Genomic DNA, 19,182 nt, shown 5'->3' on the forward strand with positions numbered 1-19,182 from the left:
TCCCACTGGACAGCAGCAGAGCCCAACAGGCCACACCTGCAGCCAGGGAGTGGCCAGGGACTGGGAACCCATCGGGATGGCATGGCATGGCATGGCATGGCATGGCATGGCATGGCATGGCATGGCATGGCATGGCATGGCATGGCATGGCATGGCATGGCATGGCATGGCATGGGAAGAGGAGCGGAGATGGGAACTTGGAGTGATACCAAAATCAGCCGGAATAAACTTTCAAACCCAATGGGAAGCTTTAGGAAGCAGGAATTCTTTGCCTCCAAAGGACAAGCAGATGGAGCTCTCCATATTACTGTTTGGGCTGAGACTTTACATCAGGGGTTTTATCCATCATAAGCACACAGAGCTATTAAAGTTTGTTTTTCTTAACTAATACATAAACATCACTTTCCTGGGACTCATTTCCATGGATCCACCTCCTTCTCCAAGTCCTCTCCTGGCCCTGGACGTTCATTCACAGGGGTCCCTGGTGTTCATATTCACTGAGTGCTGAGATATTAAAGGTGACCATGCCTTCAACTTTTCTTTTGGCCATGCAGTGTTGCTTCCTGTTACAGAACTTGCCCCAAAACCACTGCAGGCCTCCAAATCTCTTCCTGCACTGGCTCCAGGCACGTTTACCATCCTGCGTTCTCCTGAGGACCTCATTGGAGCTGGACTTTCCTCCTCCCTCCTGGGTCCTAGAACCCTGTGGCCAGGAGGAGCAGGGACACTGCCGGGGGTCCCTGTTGGAGCAGAGCAGGATCAGGGCTGTTTGGGGTGAAAAGGGGGCCCCGGGGACGGTCTGGGGTGTTGCAGGCAGTTTCAGAAGGGTCAGGAGAGGCTCGGAGCGGGTTGGAGCAGGTGTGGATGCCGGCAATCCCAAATCTCCCCATTGGAGGAGAGCAGAGCCTGACAGGCCACGCTCAGAGTGGGGAACGGCTCTGTCTGTGAAACCTGTGGGATGTGATAGGATGGGGTGGGGATGGAGAGAGGGGTGGAGATAGGGATCAGGATAGGAGGACGAAGCAGCTCAACTGTGCTTCCTTGGCCCAGACCATATTTTGGCTCTGAGACCTCAGAGCCCTTCCTGGAACAGGAGCAGTTTCTGAGAAGCAGCCGGCTGCCTCACCCACACTGCCTGCACTGCCAGCATTCCAGTGCCACCAGCACCAACAGCATCCCTCTGCTGCTGCAGGGACCATGACACCTCAGGAAAGAGTAATGAGGAATGGTTGAAACCCATCTAGAGAGGGAAGGCAGTGGGAGAATGGGACACTCTGCAGGGAAGGAGTGTTTCGCATCAGGACAGAAAGAGGAGCCAATCACAAAAATCTTCATTTAGAGCTTCTGACAAAAGCCACTTCCGCTGTAGGAAAAAAAAAAAACATCAAAAAAACCCCCACACCCAACATAAATAACTCAGAGAAACTGAATTTCTGAAGTGGGCAAAGTTGCCATTTTCGATTCCCCCACTACCCCATGACTCCACTGAGCCTTGGGGTGCAACACCGGGACAGAGCACAGAGAGGAGCCAGCAGGATGGGAGTGGGAAGCTCCTGGTGACCTGGGCACTTTCTCCTTCATGTCCCTGACCTGCCAGGAGCCGCTTTAGGACATGGATCCCAAAGGAGCAAGAGGTACCAGGAAGCGCCGCTGATCTGCACAGAGCCCTTCGCCTGCTGCTGCCCCACAGGGAACAGGTCAGTGGAATGTTTGCCTTCCTCCCTACCCCACCTTCCTCTCCTGCAGCAGCTGCTCTGTTCCTGCCACCCTCTCCCGCTGACCCCAGGGCCCTCCCCAAATCCTCTCTCTCCTCCTGTGCATCCCGTCTGTGTCCTAATACTGAAATGGGCCAAAACAAACTTTCTAACACAATGCAAAGCATGAGGAAGCAGGAATTCTTGACCTGTACAGGACACAGAGGGATCTCTCCTTGTATTGTGTGTATGGTGAGACTTTACAACAGGTTATTAATCCATTAGAACCACATGTAGGCATTGAAAAGTTTTTCTTATCTAATACATAAACACCATTTTCCTAGTACTCATTTCCATGCATCCACCTCCTCCTGCAAGTCCTTTTATGATCCTGGAGGTTTATTCAGAGGGGTCTCTCGGGTGGTCATATTCAATGAATACTGCCATATTAAAGGTGCCCTTGCCTTGAACTTTAACTCTAGCCATGCACTGTTGCTTCCTGTTCCAGAATTTACCCCAAAACCACTGCAGGCCTCCTTATCTGTTTCTGCACTGGTTCCTGCCATGTTTGTCATCCTGTGTGCCAGCCTTTACATCCTGTGAGAAACAACGGACCACTTTTTAAACTTTAAAGGTTCATTAAACCTTAACAAAAAATGCAACCAAAGGACTGAATAATCAGAAGCAAGCCTGGGAGCTTCCCTCATGGCTGCCCCCCACGTGGCTGGCTGATCTTCAAGATGGATGCTTCACCTCTGATAGCCTGGGGGTTGCATCAGCTAAACCTGGCCCCTCCCAAAGTCTGTCACTCAGCCCTTCTTTGTGTTTATTGCTGGAGCCTGCTTTCTTGCAACTTGACTCGAGGGTCAGGTGTTCTCATGCTGCACCTCTTCCCCCCAGCAAGAAGCTTTTGTACACCCCTTCTTTCTACCTGTCCTAGATGACTCAGGCTCTCTGAGGAAACAGTACAGAGGGGAGAGAAGGGGACTATGGGGAGAACAGGGGACATCTAAACAACAGACTACAATAACATAATTATATATCAATCAAGTTTCTCTTAATATTCACACAGCATTCATCCCTTAACTGTGAGAGCCAGTCATCTCATTATCCATCTATAACACATCCTTTTAAATTTTGGCCACTTTACTTTGGAACAACTTCAGAAGAACTGAAACTGTTTATTCTCTGTGTTATTTATTAGCCTCCTGCCAAACAGCCCTACCCTCCCACCTCCCTCTCCCACCCCACAATTCCCACCGCCCTCCTCCCCTGCACATTCACTCCTCCCCACTGAATCCTTCCCACTGCAGGGAGCTGCTGACGAGCCACATGGTCCATCCCTGGATTCTCCAAGCACTGACTGCCCATCCACTCTGACCACAGCCAGGGGCCACATCCCACTGCCTGCCCAGCGTCCATCCATGGAGGTGAGCACCGTGTCCCCATCTCCTGCCTCACCCACTGAAGGAGATCATCTCTGTGAGACAGATGTCACCGATGTGTCCATACACAGTGTGACCCTGCTCATCAGCCTCTGTGGGCTGGCTGGGAACGGGGCTGTCATCGGCCTCCTCAGCCTGATAAGCCGTAACTATCGCATCTTTCAGCTGGCTGTCACTGATTTCCTCTTCCTCCTCTTTGTAGTCCCCTACGCCCTCCTCATCCTGGTGGAGGACGTATCCTGCTCTCCCATCTTGCCCGAGCTGTACCTGAGTTTCCTCTTCCAGCTGTCAGTGGTGTCCCTGTACTGGGGGCTGTTCTGGCTGATAGCCAGCAGCAATGTGCTGTACATGCGCAAGCTCTTCCACCTCTGCTACTGCTGGGAGCCTCCTGAGCGCCTGGTGTGGGTGGTGGGAACTATCCAATACTGGGCCTTCTTTGCTCTCTTCACTCTCATTCCCACGGTGACATTCCTGTGCCCATCAGACGAGCAGGAGCACTGCAGGGCAGCTCTCATCTCCATGAACACCATCATCCTGCTCCTCTTGGCTGCACCCGTGGCCATTTCCAGCACAGTCAATTTCATTAATGCCAAGTGGGGCTCCCAGCAGCAGCAACTCAAGAGGCGCGACATCGTTACTTTCCTCGTTGTGCTCTTCATGTTCCTCCTCACCATCTGGAATTTCCTGCAGCAGGTCCGTTACATTGTTGTGCCCTCCCAGGTTGTTTTCCTGCTCGCCTGCATCCACAGCAGCATCAAACCCTTCATCTACTTCGTGGTGGGGAGGTGCAGGAGGCCCTGCTCCATGGGGTCCCTCCGACTCTCCCTTCAGAGGGTGTTTGAGGAGCCAAAAGTAAAAACAGCTGACAGAAATGATCCTGCCATGGACACAGTGCTCTGAGCCTGCTGATCCCTTCCACTGCTCTGATGAAGGATCCCAGGAAAGTGGCTGAGGACCAGTCCTTGAGCCTCTTGGTTAATCAATATCCACAGGATCACCTTCCCTGTGGTGCTGTATTCCTGCAGGAGAAGGGAGCACAGGAATTGCCTTGGGTGATTTTTGTGGGATGCTCTGCAGGGAGCACATTGGAGCATGGCTTTCCTCCTCCCTCCTGGATCCACATGGCTCCAAGCAGCGCAGCTGGGCTCAGTGCTGTCCCCCAGCTCTATTCCCCATGGAATCACCCTCATGGCCTCGGCCCCAGGGAATGAACTCCCTCTCCTTTGGCTCAGCAGATGAGTTCCATGGTGTTTTCAGGGAGCTCTTGCCTGCAAAGAATGGCACACCTTCATCCCTGGGGACACACCCAGCACGGGGTGCCAGTGATTTCCCAAATCCCTGCAGGGCTGGTGCCTCTGGATGGCAGGAGAGGGGTTGGGATCACAGGGAGCATCCTTCCCCTTCTGTGCCGCAAAGCCAGCCGTGCATTCCCAGCTGATGGGAAGGGACACCAGGTAGGGCTGCAGAGCTGGGGAGGGACAGCAACATTCCCTTATCCTTTCCGTGGGAATTTGTCACATTCTTCAATTCCAGAATTGAATCCTTCTGAGTAAAGTGCAGGGTCGATAGGGAACTCCACTGATCCTTTGTGCCTGTACCAGAAATTACATGGAATATGGAAATTCCATCACCAGATGCTTGGACCATTTAATTGCACAGAAATTAGGGGGTTATGCTGCTCTTCTGCAGAATGGGGCCATCCATCCTCTGGCTCCCCAGCATCAGTGTCCAGGGAAGCCCTTGAGCACCTCCAGCCTGAGCCTGGCCACCCTCAGGAGGAGCTGCACAGCCACTCTGCACAGCAGCTTCAGCCACAGTCCAGCCTGCCCTGATCTTTGTCATTCTGGAACCACCCCTCAATCAGATTTGGATTCATGGTTTTTGTTTCTTTCCACTGTGGTAGGTCCCACACTCTGAATTTATTGAATAAACAACAACCAGGTTTCCCTGCAGAGTCTGACCCTGGTGAACAGTGTCCAAAATGGCTCATTTCCTTCTTTTATCCCATTCTAAAGCCTCTGGCTGCTCTGGGAGCAGGGCAGTCACCTGTCTCATACCAGAGCCCTTCCTAAGGCACGTGTCTGCAATGGCTGGGATGATGTTGGCACTGCCAAGAGCTCCTGATTCCTCCTGGGAGAGACCTGGGCAGCAGCCACAGCTCTTGCTCAGGGGGAAGTTGTCCCTCCTTTTCCCACTGCCTTAAATCCAAGGGAAACCAACGTGCCACGGCTTCTGGAAAGGGAAATGAGAGTGAAAGCTGTGGGTGGGGAGCCAGGATTTGGAGACACACTTGAGGTTAAACAGCTAAGGAGAATTTATTAACACAGTTGTTAATAATTAACAGAAGAGACAGACTTTGACATCTGGAAGGGATTTTCTCTCCCTTTCTCCTGTTTTCCTGCCCATTGGAAAGCAGAAACTTTCCATGGTGGAACCTCTTGTCCAGGGAAGAACAACTCAGCCAGGGTGTTTCTCCCAAGGCAAGTGCAGAAGGACCATTATACTTCCATGCACTTTTTCTGCTTCCCAGCACCTTCCTTGTCTCCCTTGTCACCCCGGCCACGCCCTGCCTGAGCTTCCTTTCAAAAGAGCAAAGATTTCAGTGCAAGAGCTTTCCTGATGATAGCAGCCTACAGTGAAATCCGAGATGATTCCTACCCAGGCTGACATGTGCCTCAGGGATCTGGGATGCTCCTCCTGGAAACTGCCGTCTGTGTGGTGGCCCTGGGACCAGAGCTGTCACCTCTCTTCCTGCTGACACCGTGTTTGTGTCCCCAGCTATGGCATCTCACATCCCCTCACCAGCCCAATCCTTTCAAGTGCAAACACTTCATCATCCAGGAGCTGATGGGGCTCCAGGAGAGTTGGAGAGGGACTTTGGACATGGGCATGGAGTGACAGGACAAGGGGAATGGCTTCCCACTGACAGAGGGTGGGGACAGATTGGATATTGGGAAGAAATCCTTCCTTGTGAGGGTGCTGAGGCCCTGGCATACATTGCCCAGAGAGGCTGTGGCTGTCCCTGGATCCCTGGAAGTGTCCAAGGCCAGGCTGATTGGGGTTTGGAGCAACGTCAGATAGTGGAAAATGTCCCTGCTGGCAAAGGGACAGTCAGGGATCAGACAACCACAAAAACAAGCCCAAGTGTTCCCAGGACTGAGGAGGAGCAGGAGCAGCTCTGGTGAAGGGCTGGCAGGGGGTTCACAGCACCCTGGTCCCTGATAGCTTTCATTGAATCATCAAGGGCATTGGCAGTAATCAGGGTGGGCTCCAAGTGCTGATAGCCTGGCTGCAAGCAGCTGAGTGCTGTCCTTCCCTTGGGCTCTGTGAGCCTGCACTGGAATGACAAAAATGGGAATTCTTGCCTCATTTGTGCTTCCTTGGGCACAGGGGAGGTTTTGGCAGTGGTTCTGGAGCTCTTCCCAGAATGGGAGCTGTTTCTGACAAGCACCCAGATGCTTCACCAGCACTACCAGCACTGCCAGCAGCATTCCAGTGCCACCAGCACCACCAGCATCCCTCTGCTGCTGGACAGACAATGACCCCTCAGGGAAGAGAAACAAGGAATAGTAGAGAGAGAGAGAAGGCGGTTGGAGTATGGGACATTCTGCAGGGAAGGAGTGTTTCTAATCAGAAGGAAATGAGGAGCCATTTGCAAAATTCTTCACGTGGACTTTTGACAAAAGTCACTTCCTTTGTAGCAAAGAAAAAAAATATTCAAGATAAATAACTGAGAGGGAGTGGAGCTCTGACATACCCAAAGCTGTAAAACAACTTCCACCTGCCCTATGACCCCACTGAGCCTGGAGGAGCAACACAAGGACAGAGCACAGAGAGCAGCCAGTGGGGCAGGAGTGAGGAGCTCCTGGTGACCTGGGCACTTTCTCCTTCATGTCCCTGACCTGCCAGGAGCCGCTTTAGCACATGGATCCCAAAGGAGCAAGAGGTACCAGGAAGCGCCGCTGATCTGCACAGAGCCCTTTGCCTGCTGCTGCCCCACAGGGAACAGGTCAGTGGAATGTTTGCCTTCCTCCCTACCCCACCTTCCTCTCCTGCAGCAGCTGCTCTGTTCCTGCCACCCTCTCCCGCTGACCCCAGGGCCCTCCCCAGCTCCCCCCTCCTCTGCCCTGAGCTTTCCTTTCACATTCCCTGCCAAACAGCCCAACCCTCCCACCTCACCCCTCCCCACTGAATCCTTCCCACTGCAGGCAGCTGCTGAGGAGCCGCATGGTCCATCCCTGGATTCTCCAAGCACTGACTGCCCATCCACTCTGACCACAGCCAGGGGCCACATCCCACTGCCTGCCCAGCGTCCATCCATGGAGGTGACCACCGTGTCCCCATCTCCTGCCTCACCCACTGAAGGAGATCATCTGTGTGAGACAGATGTCACCACCGTGACCATACACAGTGTGACCCTGCTCATCGGCCTCTCTGGGCTGGCTGGGAACGGGGCAGTGCTCTGGCTCCTTGGCTCCCGCTGTTTGTCCAGGAACAGCACCATCCTTTACATCCTCGTGCTGACTCTTCTGGACTTCCTCTTCCTCCTCATTCTGTTGCCCTCCCCTCTGCTCTTCCTGCTGGGGAATGTGTCCTGCTCTATCATCCTGCCCTTGCAGTATGTGTGGTTTCTTCTCAGGGTGCCACTGGTGTCATACACCTTTTGTCTGTACACACTGACATGCATCAGCATCCTGAGGTGCAGGTCCATCCCCTGCCCGCTCTGGCTCTGCTGCCACCATCCCCAGCAGCTCTCATGGGTGGTGCTTGCCCTGCTCATCACTCTCATCACTGTCTTTGCCACCATGATTTCTCTGTGTTTTTTCCAGCTATCTGAGCACTGCTGGGTGTCTCTCATCTCCGTGTACGCCTTCAACCTTCTCCTCTGTGCTCCCATTGTGCTCATTTCCAGCATAATCTTCTTCATTAAGGTCAAGCCTGGCTCCCAGAAACCACAACCCAAGAGGCTTGACATTGTTATCTGCCTCATTGTGCTCTTCACTCTGCCCCTCAGCCTCTGGAACTTACTGCAGTACCTTGACTACATTGTTGTGCCCTCCCACGTGGCTTTCCTGCTCGCCTGCATCCACAGCAGCATCAAACCCTTCATCTACTTCCTGCTGGGGAGGTGCTGGAGGCCCTGCTCCATGGGGTCCCTCCGGCTCTCCCTCCAGAGGATCTTTGAGGAGCCAGAAGAACACACTGCCCACAGCCATGATCCTGCCAAGGACACAGTGCTCTGAGTGTGTTGAATCTTCCCGCTGCACTGCTGAGGGACTCTGGGACTGTGGCTGAGGGACTCCTTAATTCACCTGATGAATAAATATCTAACGTGTCACCCTCCCTCTGCTGGTGCATCACCCACCCCCTTTCCAGTAACAAGAATACAGGATTTGTCTTTACAAACAAGCTGTGGGTCTGCTGGTAGATACAAGCACTGGGAGATAAAAGAAACAATGGGAAGGATTCCACTGATTGATGAATGGAAAAAGATATTTCCATTTTCAAATGAACTTTGGGTTTGCCGATAAATGAAATTAGACATTGAAAGATGAAAGAAACAATGGGGAAGAAAAACCTCTAAATTCTGTAAGAATTTAAAATTAAAAGGGAGGGTTGTATATTAGAAGGAAATCGACAGTATCAGGTGTAAGGGGCATTCTGTTCCTCTCAAGTACCGAAGCCAGTGGGGAAAGAGAGAAGGGAAATGTGGCCGGGAAATTAGGATAAAAAGGGAGACTGTGTCCTTCAAAATTTTGAGAGATCCCAGGGGAATGCCCCATGGCCTCTCTTTTTATTCAAATATAGTCAAAGGACTCCTCAGTCTCTTTTTGGACACAAACCTCTAATGTTTGTGGATTAATTTTCCTAAAACCAAGCTGCACAGGGATCTCAGAAAGTCTCATTGGGCCTCAGCCTGGAGGAGCAGCCCCTGGGCTCAGCTCCTGTGGCGCTGATCAGAAACACCCTCTGCTCCCGGGAGCTGCTGCTGTCCAACGGCCTCCTGGGCTTTTATCAACAGCCTTGGAAATTACTGGACTGCCCTGGATGCCACAGCATCCCTGCTCTGCCACTGTCACAGGAAGCTGCCGGCCCCAAGCGTGGCCAGGGTGAAGCATTGCTGGGAGTGACGCCCATCCCTTGGAGCCCTGGGAGCAGCGGCCCCAAAGGAGACCCTTGGAGCTCTCCTGGGCCCAGCAGCGCTGAGCAGGAGCTCCCTGGCACCGGGGCCTCTCCCAGCTGGGATCTCTCCCGTCTGCTGCCCTCGGCTGATCCCCGAACGCCCACGGCTCCTGGGCCCAGCCCCCCAGGGCTCCAGGCCCAGCCCTTGGCACAGGGAGGAGATGCAAAGGGATCCACAGGGAGCATTTCACTGCCTGCCAGGGCAATTGCTCACAGGGACCTTGCACTGACTCTGCCTGCCTGGCTGGCTGTGTGCACACACATCTGCATCTGCTCTGGCAAATGTGCCAGAAATGCTGCTCTCCCAGCTCTCTTAGTGCCTGAGACATCTGACTGGGGCAGGCCTGGAAGCAAGGATCAGGCATAAATAAGGTTAAATGCTGCTAAGTGATATTCCTCTGCTGAATTGCTAAGTTTAAGGTGTAACTGAAGTACTGTTAAGTTGGAGTGCTCTAAAGCTTTTAAGCCATTTTCCTTTTAATCCTTACCCACGCTGTCCTTTTGTAATAAGCCCTTGAATACACACAAACACACAAATAGGGGTAGCACATTGTTTTGCTTAATATTAAACCTTTTTTTAACTGATTTCCTTGCTGGTGCTTTTGTGCCTTCACAAATTCTTCCTCTGCCCTGGCTTTGGCCTCCCTCAGCAGGCTGGGATGGTGCAGCTCCAAGGGGAGAAGGAGTCCGTGCTCCTCAGCACTGCCACCCCCTTCCAGGAGCAGGGTGACATCTGTGTTTGTCACCATGGGCTCCATGGGACATCAACGCCCTCCCTGTGGCTTCTCTGAGGTCTCTGAGCTGGGGGTGTTCAGCCTGGAGAAGGGAAGGCTTCAGGGAGACCTTAGAGCCCCTTCCAGGGCCTAAAGAGGCTCCAAGAACTGGAGAGGCTTTGGACAAAGGCCTGAAATGACACGACAAGGGGGAATGGCTTCCCACTGCCAGAGAACAGGGTTAGGGGCAATATTGGGAAGAAATTCCTCCCTGTGAGGGTGCAGAGGCCCTGGCACAGGTTCCCAGAGATGCTCTGGCCTCCCCATCTCTGGAGGTGTTCCAGGCCAGGCTGGATGGGGTTTGAAGCAGCCCTGTTTAGTGGAAGGTGTCCCTGCTTGCAAAGGGGTGAGATCAGGAAAAGACAACCACAAGTATTCCCAAGACTGAAGAGGAGGAGGATGAGCTCTGGTGAAGGGCTGGAAGGGACACCACAGCACCCCAACATCTGGACTCTATTGGCTTTTATTGCATCCTCAAGGCTACTGGCAGTAAGAAATGTGGGCTCTGATGCTGATAACCTGCTGCAAGCCTGTCGTGGTTTGGCACTGGCCATTCACTCGCCTTCTCCTGCTCTCAGCTGGGCAGAGGAGAGGGAAACAAAACTTAACAAAGGAGTCATGAGTTGAGATGAGGACTGGGAGAAAAAACACTCCTCGCAAAAAAAAAAGGGTCAAATTTTCTGGTATCAAGTAAATTTATTAATAACAGATTCAGAAGACGGTAATGAGAATTAAAATAAAGCTTTAAATCACCTTTTTTTCCCTCAGCCCCTCCATCTTTCCCATTGACAGTGCAGGGAGACAGGGCATGGACGTCCTTCACCAGATTTGAAGCACTGCCAATAAAACACCGTTTACCTGGAAAAAACCTGGCTTATCCATTAAACAAAGAGAGACTGCATATTCTGGGAATAATTAAAATAAACAAACATTGATATCATTATATAATATATTGGGAGCACTTTGGGGAGTATCTATAAAAAATCTCTGATATTATAGTGTATAAATATGCCTGGAAATTGTTGTTTCTTTGGACATATCTATGGCAAAATAAATTTCCAAGATGTTCACAATTTTGACTCAAAATTGTTATTAGTCTAACACGATTTCCTGTAAGACTTCAGTGTCTTGGTGTCTGCGGAGACACAGCCATGGCTGGTGCTGCCTGGAGCAACCATGATCCCCAGAGCTGGGCTGGCACAGACACGATGGCCCAGGGGCTCAGCATTCCCCACCCCGAGTGCTCTGTCACTGTCACAGCAGAGATCTCCCCAGAGATCTTTAATTTTCAATGTTGTCAGCCAGGAGCAAAGGTGTCTCTGCCTTCAGAAATTCTTCCTCTCCACTGCCTGCAGCTGCTCCCTCAGCAGGCTCAGGTGGTGCAGCAGCAAGGAGAGGAGGAGGCCGTGCTCCTCAGCACAGCCACCCCCTTCCAGGAGCAGGGTGACACCTGTGCTTGTCACCATGGGCTCCACGGGGCATCACCCCCCTCCCTGGGGCTTCCCTGAGGTCACCAGCCCCACCACACCCCACACCTTCTCTCCAGCCCCACCACACTCCACACCTTCTCTCCAGCCCCACCACACCGCACACCTTCTCTCCAGCCCCACCACACCCCACACCTTCTCTCCAGCCCCACCACACCCCACACCTTCTCTCCAGCCCCACCACACCCCACACCTTCCCACCACATCTTCCCACCAGCTCCATCATGTCCCACCCCTCCCACACCACCCTCCCATCCCACTCCCCATGCAGCCCACCCCCCTCCCGTCCTTCCCATCCCTCCCAGCCCCGTGCCTGAGGCTCCAGTCCCTCCCCACAGGCTGCTCACCCCAGGCTGCCCTGGAAGCTTTTGGGGCCGTGTTTCTCTTGGAGATGCCCCTCCCCAGCTTCATCCCTGGTGTCCAGCCCCCCAGCCTCCTTTGGACACAAACAAGAGGCACTACAGGGATGGCTTGGAGTGCCCAGAGTGAACCTTTTGAAGGCCTTCCATCAATGCCTCCTTTTATTCTCTTCACCTGGTCTGGCCTCTGTTCTAGGGAGCCAGCCCAAGGCTTCAGGCACACAGGGGCTGGAGGGGCCAGGAGGGCTCTGGGTGCCACCAATCCCAAATCTCCCACTGGACAGCAGCAGAGCCCAACAGGCCACACCTGCAGCCAGGGAGTGGCCAGGGACTGGGAACCCATCGGGATGGCATGGCATGGGATGGGATGGATGAGGAGTGATACCAAAATGCGACAGAATAAGGTACCTAACACCAACTAATGGTGTTACCAAGGGAAGTATTAGGCAGCAGGACACACAGAAGGATCTCACCTTATTTCTGTGTGTGTTGAGAGACTTTACAACAGGGTTTTTATTCATTATAACCATTCATTAAAAAGTTTTTTATGTCATACATATACACTATTTTCCTTGAACTCATTTCCACGCATCCACTTCCTTCTGGGAGTCCTTTGATGCTCCTGGAGGTTTTCTGAGAGGGGCTTCTGGTTGTTGTGTTCACTGTGTGCTGTGATATTAAAGGTGACCCAGCCCTGAACTTTTCCTTGGGCCATGTGCTTTTGCTTCTTATTACAGAACTTGCCCCAAAAATACTCTGTGCCTCCTTATCTCTTTCTACACTAGCTCCAGCAACGTTTATCATCCTGTGTCCACATCTTTACATGAATTCATCTCTCTGCCAAGTTACTCTTTAAGCAGCTACAGGGGAGTTGAAAATATTTATTCTCTCTTATTTATCAATCCCCTGCACACCAGCCCAACCCTCCCACCCCACCATTCCCACTGCCCTCCTCCCCTGCACATCTCACTCCTCCCCACTGAACCCTTCCCACTGCAGGGAGCTGCTGAGGAGCCACATGGTCCATCCCTGGATTCTCCAAGCACTGACTGCCCATCCACTCTGACCACAGCCAGGGGCCACATCCCACTGCCTGCCCAGCGTCCATCCATGGAGGTGAGCACTGTGTCCCCTCTTTTCACCTCACCAACTGACACACCTGCTCCGTGTGAGATCAATGTCACCAACATGGCCATAGACTTTGTGATGCTGCTCGTTGGCCTCTGTGGGCTGGCTGGGAACGGGGTTTTCCTCTGGCTCCTGCACATTAATGCCATCACCGACTTCATCTTCAACCAGGCCATCACGGAGTTCCTCTTCCTCATCTTCATGGTCCCCTCCACCCTGCTCTTCCTTGTGGAGGAGGTTTCCTGCTCTGCTATGATGCCCCCAATATATATGAGCTTGCTTTTCCAGCTGTCGCTGTTCACCTACACCATGGGGCTCTACCGGCTGATGTTCATCAACATTGAGAGGTGCAGGTCCATCCTCTGCCTGTTTTTCTGTGGTTGCCAACTTCCTGAGCGCCTGCTGTGGGTGGTGATGAGTATTCTGTTCTGGGCCCTCCTCTTCATTGTCATCGCTGTCAATCCCACGGTGACTTCCCTGTGCCAGTCACACGAGCAGGAGCAATGCCAGGTGGCTCTCACCTCCATGTACGCCCTCAACCTCTTCCTATTTGCTGTGCCCATGGTCATTTCCAGCACAATCCTCTGCATTCATCTCAAGCCTGGCTCCCAGCAGCCACAGCAACACAAGAGGCTTGACATTGTTATCTTCCTCGTTGCACTCTTCAGTCTGCCCCTGAGTCTCTGGTTTCTGCTGCAGCAGCTCGGTTACACGGCTGTACCCTCCCAGGTGGTTTTCCTGCTCACCTGCATCACCAGCAGCATCAAACCCTTCATCTACTTCTTGGTGGGGAGCTGGAAGAGAGACTGCTCCATGGGGAGCTGCTGGAGACACTGCTCCATGGAAAGCTGCAGGAAGAACTCCTCCATGCAGTCCCTAAGGGAGGTGATCCACAGGGTGTTTGAGGAGCCAAAAGAAAACACTGCCTGTGGAGATGATTCTGTTGTGAACACGGGGGTCTGAGCCTGTTGTTCCCTTCCACTGCACTGCTGAAGGACCCTGGGACAGTGGCTGAGAGATTCCTTGAGTCTCCTGATCAATAAATACCCACAGGATCACCCTGCCTGTGCTGGTGCATCCCCAGCCCCTTTCCAGGCCGCTCTGGGCTCTGATCCGTGCTTGTGAGGCCTCAGCCTGGAGGAGCAGCCCCTGGGCTCAGCTCCTGTGGCGCTGATCAGAAACACCCTCTGCTCCCGGGAGCTGCTGCTGTCCAACGGCCTCCTGGGCTTTTATCAACAGCCTTGGAAATTACTGGACTGCCCTGGATGCCACAGCATCCCTGCTCTGCCACTGTCACAGGAAGCTGCTGGCCCCAAGCGTGGGCAGGGTGAAGCATTGCTGGGAGTGACGCCCATCCCTTGGGGCCCTGGGAGCAGCGGCCCCAAAGGAGACCCTTGGAGCTCTCCTGGGCCCAGCAGCGCTGAGCAGGAGCTCCCTGGCACCGGGGCCTCTCCCAGCTGGGATCTCTCCCGTCTGCTGCCCTCGGCTGATCCCCGAACGCCCACGGCTCCTGGGCCCAGCCCCCCAGGGCTCCAGGCCCAGCCCTTGGCACAGGGAGGAGATGCAAAGGGATCCACAGGGAGCATTTCACTGCCTGCCAGGGCAATTGCTCACAGGGACCTTGCACTGACTCTGCCTGCCTGGCTGGCTGTGTGCACACACGTCTGCATCTGCTCTGGCAAATGTGCCAGAAATGCTGCTCTCTCAGCTCTCTTAGTGCCTGAGACACCTGACTGGGGCAGGCCTGGAAGCAAGGATCAGGCATAAATAAGGTTAAATGCTGCTAAGTGATATTCCTCTGCTGAATTGCTAAGTTTAAGGTGTAACTGAAGTACTGTTAAGTTGGAGTGCTCTAAAGCTTTTAAGCCATTTTCCTTTTAATCCTTACCCACGCTGTCCTTTTGTAATAAGCCCTTGAATACACACAAACACACAAATAGGGTAGCACATTGTTTTGCTTAATATTAAACCTTTTTTTTACTGATCTCCTTGCTGGTGGTTTTGTGCCTTCACAAATTCTTCCTCTGCCCTGGCTTTGGCCTCCCTCAGCAGGCTGGGATGGTGCAGCTCCAAGGGGAAGGGGGAGTCCATTCTCCTCAGCACAGCCACCCCCTTCCAGGAGCAGGGTGACATCTGTGTTTGTCACCATGGGCTCCATGGGACATCAACCCCCTCCCTGTGGCTTCTCTGAGGTCTCTGAGCTGGGAATGTTCTGGGGGTCACTGAGTATGGAGAAGAGAAGGCATCAGGGAGCCTTCACCTTGGTGCCGCCATGTTGTTTTCCTTCACATGTCCTCACCTCCCTCTCTTCTCTGACTAGATGAAAAACTGCTGCCATTAGGTACCATTGCCAACAACTTCTCTCAGTTCCAAGATTCTTCCAATATTCCACAGTGCCGAGAGGTTGGTCTTGTCCAGGATTCGCATTGGGAAATCGCTCGCCATGTTTTCACCACCGCCCACATGGTCCCGCCACCACCATGCAGGCAGCAGCGGCCGCCGCGGGTGCTGGCTCAATTTAGCACATCTCTTTATGTGGGGTGCTGAGAAGGAATAGCTGCCACTGCTGCCCCTGCCCTTCTGCCCACAGCACGGCTGGCTAGGGGCGGCCAGGCAGGCAAGGCTTGCCACAGGCCACACCAAGATGGCAGCGGCCACAGCGGGATGGCCCCAGCAGCAGTGCCTCGCCATCCCTGGTAAAAACCGTGTGTGTGCTGCTTTGATTTTCTTCTTGAAAATGTCATCACAGAGGCATCACCAACCTCTCTAATTGAGCCAGCAGCATGTCCATCTTCAGAGCCATCAGAAACTGGCTCTGTCAGACATGCTGGAAGCTTCCAGCAGCTTCTAACAGGAGCCCCTTTCTGTGGCTCTCCCCTGATACCAAAAAAACAGGCTGTGCCAAATCAACACAAAGCAACTCTTTGCTGTTCTTCCCTTGGACAGTGTGAGCCTGCATTTGAATGAAAAAATGGGAATTCTTGCCTCAGCCCTGTTTCCTTGGGCCCAGGGCAGGTTTTGGCAATGATCCCAGACCTCTTACCAGCAAGAGAGTTTTTTCTGAGAAGCAGCCTGATGCTCTACCAGCATTGGCAGTGCTGGCACCATTCTGGTGCCACCAGCACCACCAGCATCCCTCTGCTGCTGGAGGGAGCATGACCCCTCATGGACGAGAAATAAGAAATAGTAGAAACCTGTCAGGAGAGGAAAGGCAGTCAAAGAATGGGACATGGTCCAGGGAAGGAGAGTTTCAAATCAGGTGGAAAAGACAACCCATTCCATTCTTCCAGTGGAGTTTTGACAAAACTCACTACCTTTATAGCAAAAAAAAAAAAAAAAAAAAAAAAACCAACCCAACCCAACCAATAGACGTGAAACTCTAATGCTCTAATGCAACCAAAGTTGCAATTTCTTACTCCCCCGTGACCCCACAAGTCTTTGGGATACAACTGTGAGATAGGGCACAGAAAGAGCCAGCAGGATGGGAATGGGGAGCTCCTGGTGACCTGGGCACTTTCTCCTTCATGTCCCTGACCTGCCAGGAGCCGCTTTAGCACATGGATCCCAAAGGAGCAAGAGGTACCAGGAAGCGCCGCTGATCTGCACAGAGCCCTTTGCCTGCTGCTGCCCCACAGGGAACAGGTCAGTGGAATGTTTGCCTTCCTCCCTACCCCACCTTCCTCTCCTGCAGCAGCTGCTCTGTTCCTGCCACCCTCTCCCGCTGACCCCAGGGCCCTCCCCAGCTCCCCCCTCCCCTGCCCTGTGCATCCCGTCTGTATCTCACCTTTAAAATCGGCTGAAATAATGGGAACAAACAATGGGAAGCATTTGGAAGCAGGAATTCTTTACCTGCACAGCACAAACAGAAGGATCTCTCTTTGATCTGTGTGTAACGAAACTTTACAGCAGGGGTTTTATCCATTATAACCACACATAGACATTTAAAAGTCTTTTTCATCTAGTACATAAACACCATTTTCCTAGAACTCATTTCTATGCATCCATTTCTTGCTTGGAGTCCTTTGATGCTTCTGGAGGTTCATTGAGAGGGGTCTCTGGTGGTCGTATTCACTCTGATATTAAACGTGACCTTACCTTGAACTTTTCCTTTGGCCATGTGCTCTTGCTTCTTGTAATGGAACTTGCCCCAAAAATACTTCAGGCCTCCTTATCTGTTTCTGCACTGGCTCCAGCCACATTTATCACCCTAGGTGCACATCTTTACGTCCTTTAATCTTTTCGGCCACTTAGGGGCCACTAATCTTTGAGCAACTTCAGGAGTGTTGAAAATATTTATTCTCTCTTATTTATCAATCCCCTGCACACCAGCCCAACCCTCCCACCCCACCATTCCCACTGCCCTCCTCCCCTGCACATCTCACTCCTCCCCACTGAATTCTTCCCACTGCAGGCAGCTGCTGAGAAGCCACATGGTCCATCCCTGGATTCTCCAAGCACTGACTGCCCATCCACTCTGACCACAGCCAGGGGCCACATCCCACTGCCTGCCCAGCGTCCATCCATGGAGGTGAGCACCGGGTCCCCTCTTTTCACCTCACCAACTGACACACCTACTCCGTGTGAGATCAATGTCACCAACATGGCCATAGACTTTGTGACGCTGCTTGTTGGCCTCTGTGGGCTGGCTGGGAATGGAGTTGTTCTCTGGTTCCTGCACGTTAATGCCACCACCCACTTCATCTCCAAACAGGCCATCATCGACTTCCTCTTCCTCATCTTCATGTTGCCCTCCACCCTGCTCTTCCTTGTGGAGGAAGTGTCCTGCTCTGCTATAATGTCCCTGATGTATTTAAGCTTGCTCTTCCAGCTGTCACTGTTCACCTACATTATAGGGCTGTACCGGCTGATGTTCATCAACATTCAGAGGTGCAGGTCTGTCCTCTGCCTGGTATTCTGTGGTTTCCAACTGTCTGAGCACTTGTTGTGGGTGTTGATGACTGCACTGTTCTGGGTCCTCCTCTTCGTTTTCATCGCTGTCAATCCCACAGTGACTTCCCAGTGCCAGTCACACGAGCAGGAGCAATGCCAGGTGGCTCTCACATCCATGTACGCCCTCAACCTCTTCCTATTTGCTGTGCCCATGGTCATTTCCAGTACAATCCTCTTCATTCGTCTCAAGCCTGGCTCCCAGCAGCAGCAGCAACACAAGAGGCTTGACATTGTTATCTTCCTCGTTGCACTCTTCAGTCTGCCCTTCAGTCTCTGGAATTTCCTGCAGCAGCTCGGTTACACGGTTGTACCCTCCCAGGCAGTTTTCCTACTTGCCTGCATCAATAGCAGCATCAAACCCTTCATCTGTTTCTTGGTGGGGAGCTGGAAGAGAGACTGCTCCATGGGGAGCTGCTGGAGACACTGCTCCATGGAGAGCTGCAGGAAGAACTCGTCCATGCAGTCCCTAAGGAAGGCGATCCACAGGGTGTTTGAGGAGCCAAAAGAAAACACTGCCTGTGGAGATGATTCTGTTGTGAACACGGGGGTCTGAGCCTGTTGATCCCGTCCACTGCACTGCTGAAGGACCCTGGGACAGTGGCTGAGAGATTCCTTGAGTCTCCTGATCAATAAATACCCACAGGATCACCCTGCCTGTGCTGGTGCATCCCCAGCCCCTTTCCAGGCCGCTCTGGGCTCTGATCCGTGCTTGTGAGGCCTCAGCCTGGAGGAGCAGCCCCTGGGCTCAGCTCCTGTGGCGCTGATCAGAAACACCCTCTGCTCCCGGGAGCTGCTGCTGTCCAACGGCCTCCTGGGCTTTTATCAACAGCCTTGGAAATTACTGGACTGCCCTGGATGCCACAGCATCCCTGCTCTGCCACTGTCACAGGAAGCTGCTGGCCCCAAGCGTGGGCAGGGTGAAGCATTGCTGGGAGTGACGCCCATCCCTTGGGGCCCTGGGAGCAGCGGCCCCAAAGGAGACCCTTGGAGCTCTCCTGGGCCCAGCAGCGCTGAGCAGGAGCTCCCTGGCACCGGGGCCTCTCCCAGCTGGGATCTCTCCCGTCTGCTGCCCTCGGCTGATCCCCGAACGCCCACGGCTCCTGGGCCCAGCCCCCCAGGGCTCCAGGCCCAGCCCTTGGCACAGGGAGGAGATGCAAAGGGAT

The 19,182-nt window shown here is 53.1% G+C and overlaps 4 protein-coding genes across 6 annotated transcripts; all 4 read left to right on the forward strand.

Moving 5' to 3' along the window:
* Positions 1-1,523: 1,523 nt before the first annotated feature.
* On the forward strand, positions 1,524-5,382 carry LOC136558059 (mas-related G-protein coupled receptor member X1-like). The gene is made up of 2 exons (XM_066552329.1): positions 1,524-1,697; positions 3,008-5,382. The coding sequence occupies exon 2, from the start codon at positions 3,119-3,121 to the stop codon at positions 4,037-4,039; it is 921 nt and encodes a 306-aa protein (XP_066408426.1). The 5' UTR covers positions 1,524-1,697; positions 3,008-3,118; the 3' UTR covers positions 4,040-5,382.
* On the forward strand, positions 3,116-8,477 carry LOC136558058 (mas-related G-protein coupled receptor member A8-like). Of its 2 annotated transcripts, XM_066552327.1 has the most exons (3): positions 3,116-3,124; positions 7,049-7,148; positions 7,348-8,477. In XM_066552327.1, the coding sequence occupies exon 3, from the start codon at positions 7,459-7,461 to the stop codon at positions 8,380-8,382; it is 924 nt and encodes a 307-aa protein (XP_066408424.1). In that variant the 5' UTR covers positions 3,116-3,124; positions 7,049-7,148; positions 7,348-7,458; the 3' UTR covers positions 8,383-8,477. The 2 variants fall into 2 exon arrangements, with proteins under 2 accessions (XP_066408424.1, XP_066408425.1); XM_066552328.1 differs by lacking the exon at positions 3,116-3,124 and having other exon boundaries at positions 6,609-7,148; positions 7,421-8,477.
* A 4,469-nt stretch (positions 8,478-12,946) lies between these two features.
* Positions 12,947-14,405, forward strand: LOC136558056 (mas-related G-protein coupled receptor member A1-like). Its single transcript, XM_066552324.1, has one exon. The coding sequence runs from the start codon at positions 13,052-13,054 to the stop codon at positions 14,030-14,032; it is 981 nt and encodes a 326-aa protein (XP_066408421.1). The 5' UTR covers positions 12,947-13,051; the 3' UTR covers positions 14,033-14,405.
* Positions 14,406-16,545: 2,140 nt separating this feature from the next.
* Positions 16,546-18,945, forward strand: LOC136558499 (mas-related G-protein coupled receptor member A1-like). 2 transcript variants are annotated; one of them, XM_066552973.1, is made up of 2 exons: positions 16,546-16,711; positions 17,481-18,945. In XM_066552973.1, exon 2 carries the CDS (start codon positions 17,592-17,594, stop codon positions 18,570-18,572), a length of 981 nt encoding a protein of 326 aa, XP_066409070.1. In that variant the 5' UTR covers positions 16,546-16,711; positions 17,481-17,591; the 3' UTR covers positions 18,573-18,945. The 2 variants fall into 2 exon arrangements, with proteins under 2 accessions (XP_066409070.1, XP_066409071.1); XM_066552974.1 differs by having other exon boundaries at positions 17,554-18,945.
* Positions 18,946-19,182: the final 237 nt, after the last annotated feature.

The sequence above is a fragment of the Molothrus aeneus genome, chromosome 6, assembly GCF_037042795.1.
Source record: "Molothrus aeneus isolate 106 chromosome 6, BPBGC_Maene_1.0, whole genome shotgun sequence".
Lineage (NCBI taxonomy): Eukaryota > Metazoa > Chordata > Aves > Passeriformes > Icteridae > Molothrus > Molothrus aeneus.